At 35.3% G+C, this 13,560-nt stretch overlaps 1 protein-coding gene across 3 annotated transcripts in view; it reads right to left on the reverse strand.

Moving 5' to 3' along the window:
• The window catches only part of SGCG (sarcoglycan gamma), a 101,391-nt gene that overhangs the window by 73,887 nt on the left and 13,944 nt on the right, over positions 1 to 13,560 (reverse strand). For 2 of the 3 annotated variants that reach the window (XM_081047191.1, XM_081047192.1), the window contains exon 2: positions 2,666 to 2,860. In XM_081047191.1, coding sequence (XP_080903317.1) covers positions 2,666 to 2,860 — 195 coding nt within the window. Of the gene's footprint in view, positions 1 to 2,665; positions 2,861 to 4,569; positions 4,718 to 13,560 lie in introns of all 3 variants that reach the window. The other variant, XM_081047193.1, reaches the window with a different exon arrangement.

Consider the following 13,560-nt stretch of genomic DNA (forward strand, 5'->3'; position numbering starts at 1 on the left):
AATCTGTGTACTACCTTCTGTCTGGGTGTGGGAGAACTCTGAAGACCTGGCTTAGGTGCTCCTGATTTTCATGGATCCTGGTATTTGTTAAGAAGGCCCATCACTGCAATCACTGAAATAAAATATATAATGTCATCGTCTGTAAAACTCAGGCTCATAGGATAACGAGGAGGATAAACTGAGTTCATGCGCATGAATGGATTGTGCAGTCTATGCACATACTAAGTTATGAGTTATTAAAATCAAAAGGACACAGCCTTTTCCTTGTAAACTATTTTCATGATAATAAATAATATTCTGAGTTTTTGAAATCCTCTTCAAATGGTCATGTACTCACAGGGCTGAAATAATGATTTCATTTTCTTTTTTCTTTTCTTTTATTCATATATAAACGAATATCCTTCCTTGAATACATGCCAAGGAAGTAACAAGATAATAAAAGAATCTTTCAAGAGCTTCGGCACTAAAATGATACAAAGTCAAATAGGGCTTTCAGTATTTGCAGAGAGCTATAAAATTTTGAACATGAACAACTAGTATATAATTCTCTCCTAAATTTAATATAATAACCTATATATCACCCACACAGACAGTCATTGTTCAGGGTAAAGTGAAAGCCATAATTTCCCAAGTTAGCGAAGTTTAGCAAGGCTTTCTCTGCGCATATCATCAACAGTATAGCAATGACATGTTTATTGTTTTATAGATACAGCGAGCCTTGAGCAACGCAGATTTGAACTGCACACGTCCACTTCTGTGCAACTTTTCTCACTAAATACGGTAAATTTATTTTCCTTATGATTTTCTTAATAACATTTTCTTTTCTCTAGCTCACTTTACTGTAAGGATGTGCAGTATATAGTACATATAACACTAGCACACTCAAAGACCAAATCTTATTAGAAAGCCCAGGCTATGAAGACCTACAGCATGACAGTAAAGGACCTACTGGTCTCTGTGATTAGCTATCAGAGTCGGTGAAGTGGACTCAACTGCCGGCACAATTTAATTTAATGTAAATTATAATGCCTGAAAGTTGTTTTAAAAGCTACATCATAAAACAAGAGCACATACTAGACACACGGTCACTTTACGTTTACATGCAATTTATAAAATTAATTCACATCTTTATAATAATTCTCATTAATTCACATATATTTCTAATATAATGCACATCTTTATTCATTCAAGATACTGAGTGCCAACCATGTGTCAGGATGACAAGGTGACTAACAGACCTCAGTCACTGCTGCAAGGGACTATTAAAATCTGGCTGTCTCCCTGACTTCTTTCTCCAAGGCCCTTTTAAGGGTCTGCTTCCCACTCAATTTTCTCTCAGCATTCTGCGCAGCTGAGGGGCCTACTGCAGGCTCATGTAGGGCCCTCCAGCCAGGAGGCTTCCCTGACAGATTCCACGGCTTATCATTGGAGTTCAATCTTGATTCAATTTTCAAAAGTATGTTAAAATAAAATATTTTAAATTTAGCCATAAATATAGGTGATGTGCAAAACATGCATACCATATGTTGTGTTCCTTTCCTAAAGGAAAGCTGTCCAAGGGAACTAAACACTGTTGTGATACTGTAAAAATACTGGTTTTGTAAATGTTAGAGAAGAAAACACAAATTAAATACATTTATATATAATACTTATCTATAATTTATAATAACCAATATTATATACTTATATTAAATATTGTAAATGCATTTATATTAAACATATATTAAATATATAAACACATATTCAAGCTATATTTTGATTGGATTGGTATTTTACTTCTTTGAATATGTGAAAATATAAGTATTTATTATGTGAACGAAAGAAATAAAGCATCTACTGGCTATAGAACTATAGCAGGAAAGAAAGTGAAGTTTACTAATTCATGGAAGGCTTTTCAGACTAAATGGACAATTATTGTTTTTGGAAAGAGCGTGTTCCTATGTGATGTGAGGAACAGACTAACGTGTGACGTCCACTGCAGCATTTTTCTCTCACTGTAACTATCTTGCAAAATTTAGATATTCTATATTATATAAATATTTTTTTTCAAAAAGTACACAAAATATATCCAGAGTGTATAAAATTACCCAGCTATGTTGTCATCATGAGGATGTTTAAAATAAAATATGAATTCCTTAGGACTACTGATATTTTATTTACTAACTCTGCTGCTAAATGTTAAGTGTGAACACATATTTATTGCATATCAGAACAGAGCTTTTAAAAAAATGAGAAAGTAACATCTGAATGGTAAATATTTAACAATGAAATTAGAAAAATATGATTTATAAAATTTTACCAATTAATGAGTTAAATAATCATTAAGCAATCATGACTTAATCAACCAGAAACTCAAGATTATCACTATTTTCCCACCAGGTAAATAAAGGTAATGACTAATGAAAAAAATTACAATAAAAACAAAAACGAACAAACTATAGTGCACAGGGCAGTTATTTAAAAACGTAAAAAAAAAAAAAATGTTATATGTATATTTTGCTACTGAAAATTCTGATCCAGACAGGAAACAAATATTAATTACATTACAGGAAGTTTCTACCAGTTCAATATGGATGAAGTGATGGTGCAAAACAACCAAGAACATACCACCAAAAAATAAAAAAATAAATAAAAGGAATGAAAAGAAAGAGAAGAAAATACTTACTGGGGAAAACCACATCACTTTAAGAATCCAAATTGTAAGACCAAAATTCACAAGGAGGATGATGAGTAAAAGGAGAACAAATAAGTAGAGGCAACGCTTCCTCCAGCCATAAATACCAATTTTGTAGACATACTTGTTTTCTGGCCTCTCTATGGTGGTGCCTTCTGTGGTTGTAGTGTACTGTTCACGCACCATCTGGCATGGGGTGGGGTCGGGGTGGGGAGGGAGGGGGTAGAGGAGAAGAGGGACAGAGGGAAGGTGGGAGGAGGGGAAGGATGGAGGGAATGAGAGGAAGGGAAATAGGGAGAGAGGGAGGGAGGGAGGAACAGACAGACCAAAGAGAGAACTTGTTTGTCAATACTGATTTACTATGAATTCAACAAAATGTTTTTTATCCCAATAACAAATTTCCAAAATTAATGATGTTTAAAAAGAATTAAATATTACTTTGAAACAGGTCACTATATTTCAACCACAGAGTTTAATTTGTCATGCCAACTGTTTTAGATATGAAAATATGGTCCAATGACCATATTCTCAGATTGATCCATAAATTCAATATACAGCTTTCAAAATTCTGCAGGGTTAAACTTGTAATTGAATCATCCACCTAAAATAATCAAGTTATTAAAGTTATGAAAAGATTCAGTAGGAGGAAATCAAGCTGGTGTCTACATGTCTCCTAAAAAATAGAATCCAATTACTCAATTCTATGTTAAATGATTAAATTAAGTCTTTGTTCAGCTACTAAAATACTCAGAATTAAAAAGGTTCTTTACAAAATACCTACCACACTAACTTTTGCCTATAATGAAGTTCCCAAGTATTGACCCACTTCAAGAAAGGTCAAAATGTGTGTTTACAACAAATGTTTGCAAATATTCATTGTTTTAAGTATGTTAGAGTAAAAGTTTTAGTAACAACTTCAACTCTAAGAAGAGATTTTAAAAAATGACTCATTTTCCCCTTTACACAAAGAAAAAAGGAAAGCGGTTTTAACTTATATAACTAAGAGTAGAAATTCTGAAGACTTTTCTGACTGTAAATGTAGTAAAATGATGAATTAGAATATAAAATGCACTCCTCTGAGTTATTTTTGTGCAAAAGTTATGCATCTATTTTTAGAAAGAGTTTGGAGATATCCTTATTTAAAATAAATCATGGTCTAAAATAATCCTTCAAATCTCTTTCCAATTTAACAACAGGCATTTTCTCACATCCGAATTATGTAAATCGTGTTATGCTTCACACAGTACTTTTAAAAACTCAGGATTAACAATCTATGTTATACAAAACCTAAATGTCTAATGATTTCACAAAGGCGTCATGTATTTACTGTCTTGGAACTCTTTCGTTCTTCCTTACATGAGAAAGCCCACCACTATCCATGCCTTGCAGCAGACAAAGTCTCAGAAGTCATCCTTGCTTCTTTTCCCTTCAAGCCCCACATAAGCAGGTCTTGTCAACTCTTGTCTTCAACATATGCACCAAACCTGTCTACTTCTCTCCATTTCCATTGCTACCACACGAGTTCAAGGCACCAAGAAATCTCTCACCTGCACTTCTGCAAAACCTGATTTCCATCTTTCCCATACAAACCATTCTCTACTCAATAGCAAAAGTGTAAAATCTAAGTAAGCACCTGTCACTCGATTGCTTCATACCTTTCAATGGCTTTTCCCCCACACTAAGAATATCCAAACTCCTCCATCACCTACCAGACCCTCCATGACGGGCTTTTGCTTACCTCTTTGGCTTCATTTACTACCACCTGACATTAGCTCACAGTGCTCCATCTGCTCTTCAATAGACCAGGTTAACTCTCACCTAGGATGGTTGTCCTGGGCATTCTATCCACCCGAAACACTCTGCTGGCTGTTTCTTAGCTTTCAGTAGCAGCTCACCTCTCATCTCCTCAAAGAGGCCTTCTCTGGACACTCAGTCACTCTCCATCCCATCACTCTATTATGTTTATTTCAATGTGCTTGTCATCTGAAATATGGCAGCTGATCCAAAATTTCTATAAAGGAAGCCTCAGAGACTGCCACTGGACTGGAAAGGGTGGCCGGAGAATCAGAAATTAGACCAAGTGCACTATTTTACAGTATTGCTACAGATCAATAAAAATAGTTTTCTAAGAATGTGTGTACACACACACACAGATGGTTTCCAACTGCTACATATTCTGTTCCGATATATAGTTTCTCATTGTTGGTGTAACAAATTGGTACAATCTTATGTGGCTTAATGTAACACAACTTATTATCTTACACTTTAGGAGGTCAGAAGTCTGAAAACGGGAAGGCAATCTTTCTCCCAGCTAGCACTTTTTATTAGGGCACCTGTTGGGAATGATTCGGAGCCCTTAGACTTACACAGTGATTCAAAAAGGGAAGTGAAGGAGGAAGGAGAGTGAGCCCCCAGCATCTCCCCGTTCACCCATTGTGGGGAGATTGAGCCTAGGGGGTTGTTGGTGATAGAGGCCTACTCTTAATGCCCACTTTATTGGTATTGCTTCTTTCCAGTCTGACACAGCCATCACCACATATCAATACCGTCCTTTTCTCCAAAGTAGATGGAAACTTCAACCACTCCTTCTTTGGCAATGGGGTTGGAGCAAAGGACAGGAGACACCTGTCGCTTATCTTATATCTGAATTCCCATATTACAGGGCACATTATGTTGGGGTACTGATGTACTACGGTAGATATAAAATACATAAATTCACCAGGAGGCTATAAAAATGCTAGAGTTATACACAACTCACAAATATCCTGATATACCTATGCCTATATCAACAACTGTATCTATTCATCTGTATTTATGTAGTAAAAATTGAAGAACTTCAAGGACAAACCGAAAAAGCCATTATCCCAGTGGAAGATTTGAATATACCTCTGCTGATCGACCAGGACCATTAAAATGAGTAAGGATACAGAAAACTTGGACAGTTCAATTAAAATGTGTTTAAATGCACATGTATAGAGTCCTACCCCTGCAATTAGGAAACATTTATTCTCTACAAGAATATGTGTAATATTTGCAAAATCTGGCAACATACTAGTTCACAAGGAAGTATGAAGAAATGCTTAAGGACATGTTTCATACGAATTCTTTGCTCTGGTCATAATATAGTTAAATTAGAAACACATAACAAAACAATGGATAAAACAAAAACCAAAGTCTTTGAAGTGTGTTAAAAGGACTGGGGTTGAGGCTGGAAGATTATGCTCAATCTGACAATGCATTTGATTCAGATTATGTTTTCTTGCCATAAACTCAATGGTTAATTTTGGCAAGAGTAACTATCAGGCAGAGGGTAGAAGAGGTCCAATGAGTGCAGCTTCTCCAGTTCTCCTCATTTTTTCATGGGAGATTCATTCGAGTGTAGGGATAAAATTCTGACTGCCTCGAGAAAGGTTTTTCCAGGCTTACCAAACTTCTCAAAGAACCCATCATGTCAACCTGAAAACGTCAGGATCATTATTTTTTCACAGTTTCAAAAACTACCTTTCATAAACCATGTCACCTACCTGTAATATCCAAGTAGCATAATTTCTTATTATGCAACTAGTACCATCATGTTACAGTATCCATCAAAATGGGAAGGCAACTCATATGAGAAGTCAATTACAACAAAATGACTCCATAACCATGACCAGTATGAGTTACGTGCACATAACGCATACCAATAAATATTCATTGAACAAATGAATGTGCAAAGAGTGGGACTTATGTTCTCAGACATAAAATACGGTTTTATGCTACAGTAATGAAAAAATGATACTGACAAAATGATAGACAGACTAAGAAAAGAGAATAGTGAGTCTAAAGGAAGCCCATACACAGAGGCGCTAAATAAATAAATGAAAAGTGAGATTTAAGAGATGCCCAGTGTATATGGTCACTCCTTCAGGAAAGCAGCAAATCAGCAAATCAGTAAAGTAAAGCTGACCAGCTCATGCTAGCACTGAAAACCACTGGATGAGTTTTTCCTCAATTTTCTTTTAAACTTCAAAGAAATAGCTAATTCCCATGTTAATTAGCTAATTCTCAAGGCATTTTCCTGCCTCTCTGTTTGCATAACTCATCCATCATTCAGGCATTTAGGAAAGCACACCAACAGGAAAACAGTAACAGGAAGGAGCTCACCTTTGTAGAGGTGTGACAAAAAGTACATCATAACAAGAACAATTCAATAGTAGATAATTAATTGGGGAAACATTTGCCTTAAAGGTAAGATAAGATTAACAGTGTTGAAATATAAATGATTATAGAATCAAGAAAAAACACAAATAATCCAATAAAACTTGAGCAAATAACATACACATCCCCATCTAAGAGAAACACTAATGATAGACGAACATAGTAAAAATATTCACCTTTACTCTGAATGACAGAAAAGCAAATAAACACAAGTACTATAGCAGTTTTCAAAGATTAAGGGGCATTTAAAACTGATATTAACCAATATTGGCAAAGTGTTTAGAAAATGAGCATGGTACTCCTTTGTTGTTGAATGTGAAAATTAATCCCTCTACAAAGATATTTGGCACTATGTACCAAGAACCTCAAACAAACATAGTATTTTCAATTCTGAAGACTTATTGCAAAGAAACAGGAATAAAAATGTAGATTTATGTTTAAGGATATTTATTTTAGCATTACCTATAACGATGGAAACCTGGAAACTAACTAAATGATGAAGGATTAAATATTATAGTAAATAATTCATTGGATTATTTTAGTTTTACAGAATTAAGTCTTTGAAACACATATGATGTCCTAGGGAAATGCTAATGATATATAGTGTTAAATGAAAGAGATAGAATATAGAAATATATATTAAAATATATACCCATAGAAAAACAACTATAAAATTCAAATATTGTTAATAATTTCTGCCTATACTCTACTTTTTGAAATTTAAAATTGCATTTCCCAAATGTTTTTCTGTATTTTTTTCAGACTTATAGACTGTATCTATATCTGGCTCTACCTTTTGATATTATACATATATATACGTATATAAATATATGTATATATATACATATATATATATATATATATATATATATCTCCCTTTGATAATAGCAAAGTTAATAGTAAATTCACCACACTTATCCCTATTTTATAACTACATTTAAGATGACCAAATTATTTCAAGAATTGTTCTGCTTTATCTTTTAGTCAAATTGTTCAGTATGATTGTACACCTAAATATAAGTATGTGGGTCATAATTATCAATTTCATCCAAAGTTACAACCAACATAATTGTCACAATCACACATGCCCCTATTATAGACACACACACACACACACACACACACACACACACACACACAGATTAAAAGGTCATCAAATTGTTCTGTCTTGGATTGACTTTCAAAATAAAATGGCAAACTCTGCCATTTAAAAAAGTTCCTTACAAAATAGACCAAACCAACAGAATAAATGCCCTTTTAGTAGCTAACACACCTGAATGGGAAGACGTCTTTGTTTAAAATGAACAAGAGACTAAAATGACACACACACACACACACACAAACAACAACAAAAATCTCAGACCCACTGTCACACAAATATTAGTTTATAAAACTGTGGTTTTAAAAATCACGTTTTGTTTTTTAGTTCCATATAGGCTTATTTTAAAACAATGTTATTTAAATATACTTTTCTTAGAGTTCTGTCCTTGTTTTTATTAAATAAACTCAGACATCTGAAACTTTCATGGTGTCGTATTATATAGTATTCTACTAAGGAGAAATACCAATATCCGGAAATTGAAGTTGGAGGAGGGAAGACACAATAGTAACTCATCAAGGACAGTACATATGTCCATTAGAAGAGCACACAGATCATAACAAAGATTGTCGTATGTGGAGAACATAGCCTCTTAGCCAGCACTGGATGTTATCTGGCACCAAACATAGCATGGTTTCTACCTACCATCAATCTTTGATTTAGTGAACACACATCAGATAGAGAGAGAAAAATTACTAGTTGCCTGCAGTGAGAGTTGAGGTAATATTAACAAAATGCTATAATAAGGAACTGCGGAATATCCAAAGCAGCCCTGTTTCCTTCTGTATCACGTTAGAGTTGGCAACTACTGTTTTCTCTTCCAACTCAGAACAACCTCCTCAGCTCCATGTGGTTGTATTTCAGCCATCAGTCATGTGGGTACATCTCCACTGTCACAGGCATGGTAAGAGATACGGCAGATCAACCAGGGCATATTATGAGTCTAGACACAGAGAACGGCATCAGGAAGCTATGTGATCCAAGCAAACCATTCACTGTCACTAGTCTCTGACAGAGAAGTTTTCCTCTGGTATCAGAAGCTAGTGGACCAGCTAATGCCTTACGGCCAACATTTATATTTCCTGCCCCTTGGAGAGAGTTTGCCAGAGAAAACGTCGAAAGAATGAAAGAGAGGGAGACTTTGAGAATAACAGTGAAATCCTACCGACATCATTTGAGAACCTAAATCAAGTACTGTCTGGTTTACTTTATGAAGTAATAAGTTCCGTCTTTACTTGAACATCTTTGGCTTGGGTTTCTATAACTTGCACCTGGACTAGTCTTGAATAATACATAAAACAAGAGATGTAAAGGCAGTGATCTTACAATGAAGAAGCACAGAGTAAGAAAAACATTTACTAAATAGATAAATTTTCAATTATTTTTGACCCATTTTCCCCTAGTCAAATAGACTCTTTAAAGAACAATTAAGTTTTTAGATATAAGAATAGTCTTCCTGAAAAAGTTATTTTATTACCTTTATCTTTGGCTGATGTCAGAGAGATCACATGATCTTTTTGCTTCCAAATCCGATATATATTTTCCTATGCTCATTTTACTCATTTTCTTATTTCTTGTTCTTCATTTTACTTGAAACGGTTGACCACCATAATGATATGATTGATGCATATGTCATAAGTCATAGGCTGAAACTTCCCTCATTTCACATCTCAGTGATCCAGCATAATACTCCATTTTCTAGCATGAATGTTAATCCACAAACACACTTTGTGCTTGAACAGTGTATTTTAAGGTTCACGATCATATAAAGTTCTACCTTGATAAGATAAATGAGTTGAATTTGGGAGGAAGATTAGCATCTGAAAAGCACTGTTTCTACTTTTGCTTTACAACTATAGTATCTTAGATATTTCCTTTTTGATATCATATAACCCATACTGAGTTCTAAAGACATGCCTTATGTAGCTCTATGATAAAACTTCGTGATGTCAACTCATCAACACAAATGGCCTCACAGCGGGGTCTCCTGATCACCCCAGTACTACCTCGTTTCCCTGAAAAAAAATACCCAGCTGGACAATCAGTTTTAATGCATCTTTTGGAGCAAAGATTAATAAAAGACATGGTTATATTATATTATATTATATTAATTATTATATTATATTATATTATAATTAGACCCAGTCTTACATTAATTTTTGCTCCAAAAGATGCATTAGAGCTGATTGTCCGGCTAGGTCTTATTTTCGGGGAAACACGGTAGCATGCATCCTGACATTTGGTGGGACACCTTTGAAAAGCTTTATGGCACGGCTCTGTGGTTTTGGCACCTGCTCCTGTCTGTGAGATGCAGGGCACAGAGCCACGTTTCTTTTTGCTCCTTACACCTAATTGCTTGAGACTGGAGTTCTCCTTGCTATTTTATCTTCTTCCTTTCCTTCTTCAGACCGGCGTTCTTTCCTCAAACTCTACTCCAGTCTGAGGTGCTGCTGAAGCTCTGAGGAAAATGGTGGGCAAGATTTACTTGGAGACTCACAGTTTCTTACGATTAAGGCTTTGAACAATAAATCTGAAAACAACAAAAGAACAAGACAAACAAATGAAGAAACAAAAACTCATAGATACAGACAATAGTTTAGTGATTACCAGAGGATAAGGAGTGAGGGGGTGGTAGATGAGGGTAAAGGGAATCAAACATTTGGTGATGGAAAGAGAACTGACTCTGAGTGGTGAACACACAATGTGATATATAGATGATGTATTACAGAATTGTACACCTGAAACCTATATAATTTTACTAATCGTCACCCCAGCAAACTTTAATTAAAAAGAAAAAGACTGAACAAAAGTGGAGAAGAAAGGCATGCTATTACTTAATCTTGGAATATCTCTTTGTCTTTAAAATATATGCTTCTTTGATTTAGAGGTCCAAAATGAACAGGAGAGTTTATTTCTTGATTTAATATGTAGCCTTTTAGAAAAAAAATATGGTTATTTTTTTAAAGTTGCTGGTTTTGTGTTCTGTCAAATTACTTAGGAAGTATCTGTAAATGTGTGAAATATTTGATTGCATAGTATTTTTCTGAAAGCTATATCAACAAAAAAAGTACCACCAAATATAGTGTTCAATTATGCAGTTCTTCAAGAAAACTTTTTTTTAACACATGAGGGATTCACAGGGCTGTAAATTGGCATTATAACTTATAAAAGCTTTCCTAATATCATAAGAGATGTAATAGTTTTCTTCTAAGTCCTGTAATGCTTACAGTTGAAATTCCTAGAATTCTTAAGTTTCTTCTAATTCCTGTACCTGCTGGCATCTTTCTCACAACAGGTGGAATATAAGTCTTATTGGTGAAACATCTATATTTAATGTCATGAGAACTATGTTTCATAAAGGTTATCATGTCTCTGATTACTATCATTCTTTCAAACTGAGCCATTTTATTTCCACTGGACGTCTAACATTCACAACCACTTCAGTTAGCCTTATCATACTTGCTCTGATACATCCCCAAATGTATTTAAATTGCCTCTATATCTGGAGGCCTATATTTCCCTAAAATTTGTCATCATAGCTCCAAATAGAAAATGAATAGTTACCAAAATAATGTTTGGTACAGAGCAAGTGTTATAGTTTCTATTATTGTCTATTAAGTATTAAATTCATGGTCTTTTGAATTTGAAGCCAGATCATATTAGTATTTCAAGGAATATGTATTTATAGAATATGATGCTACGTCTTGACAAAGTTATAGAAACTATTACTACAGATACTACTATATCAGATCAGAACCCTATAATGTCGTTAATATAATCAATCAAGACTCAAATAGCAATTTACTAAAATTATTATATAGATGATTCATTTAACATTTCTGTATTTTCCACGTAGACTCATATTAAAACAGTTTAAATAGAGCCACTATATTAAAATTATTTTCACCATCAATTCCTCCTAATATATCAAAAAACTTAAATATTTATTATATTTCTGTCCCTTTAAAATGTTTTGAGGACAGACTATGATTTAATCAAATAATCGCCAAAATAGTAATGACCTCTAATTTGTCCATACTGAGAGTAAAGTGGCAATTATTTAGTTGAATTTAACTAATTTAAGGTGGAATTTATACAGACAGTTCTGCTGGTAGCTTTCACTTATTTCCTACTACCGAACCCAAGCAAATTAATCTGAAATGCAAAAGTTTCTCTCTTGACTCCAGTGTCCTATCTTTTTCAACATCCGAAAAATATTACATCTGTGTTCCCATATTATTTGTCCCATATACACAAGGGCAGGATTTTTCTTTTCTTTTTTTTTCTCTGTTCGGCTCCTGGCCATTCCGGATCCCTAGAAATACTACCAATATTTGTTGACTGAGTAGATGAATATAATGCAAAAAAGAATTCTCCATTAAATACTGTTTTTAAATTGTGGTTTTACAGGATTATGCTCTGGTCATACTTATAGAAGTAAACAAGTAAGGAAAGAAAATTGTTTTCTGAAAAATTCATGCAAAATCAAACTGTCGTAAAAACAGAAAACCTTAAGGCACCTTTAGCAGATGCTGTAGTGTGCCACACAGACCTCCCTTCCCCTCCTCACCAAGGAACTCATTCTCCCAGGTGGCAGACTGTTTCCTGCTCACAGAGCATACCTGAGTCCCCACCCCACATGATGATTCCAGGTTAATCATCGAAGAGGACAAAGATGGATGGAGAGTCAACAAGAGAGTTAACCTAATGCAATCGAAAGACATCAAGAACGGATAATCAGGAGGTTGAAAGTCACAGGTCCCCATAAAATAACACAACTCTTTGCTCAGTTTCCATATTAAGCCAGTTTCCAGACCTGGAAACCCTTGGCTGAAGAGAGCTGATTCCCAGAGCAGCTGTGTGACTGCTCAATCCTGCGGTCACCAGGACCTGGCCCCTGCTTTCATTCAGGACATCTCTGAGGGCCAGTCTAGTTTCAGAGAGACCCTCACCGCTCCCCCTCCCCAGTCAGCTGGGTAGGGTCAGCTGAGGCCTCAGTTTTCACTGATCAGAGTTCAACTTCTTCCTCTGCCCAATCCTGTTTCCTCAACTCCCTTACAGTTGTTCTTCCTAAGAACATTTCCTAATAAACTTCCTCCATGCAAATCTCAGTCTCCTCATCTTTCCTGGGGAAACGGATGTAACAGCATTGTGGCCAGAAATAGTCTGGGGAAGCAAATCTAAAATGGCACTTTGGAGCTGAATCACCCATCAGTCACGGGCAATGAGGACCCCATTTCTGGCGGTAGGTGGAGTATGGATATACCATGGCACACAGTGGTGGCACCATTGTCAAAATTGTCTCTGGTGGTGAACAGGGACGTAACATCATGGGAGGAAATTTACCAGTGGGTGCAATGTACAAGGTGTTTGGTGTCCTCTTAAGAGACACAAAATAATAATTATAAGGACAATGGAATCAATGGCTCTTCTGATTCCTTCCAGGAACTGGAGAAAGATGTTGCAAGGCTGAGATGATGTAAAAACCAGAGGGCCTCTCTGGCAGCAATGAGGGAACTCTCACCTCCTGTAACTAAAGGGCAGGATGAGCTGAGGATCCGGCCTTTATTAGAGCAGTAGAGTGCCAGAG

This window comes from Rhinolophus hipposideros (assembly GCF_964194185.1).
Source record: "Rhinolophus hipposideros genome assembly, chromosome: 4".
NCBI lineage: Eukaryota > Metazoa > Chordata > Mammalia > Chiroptera > Rhinolophidae > Rhinolophus > Rhinolophus hipposideros.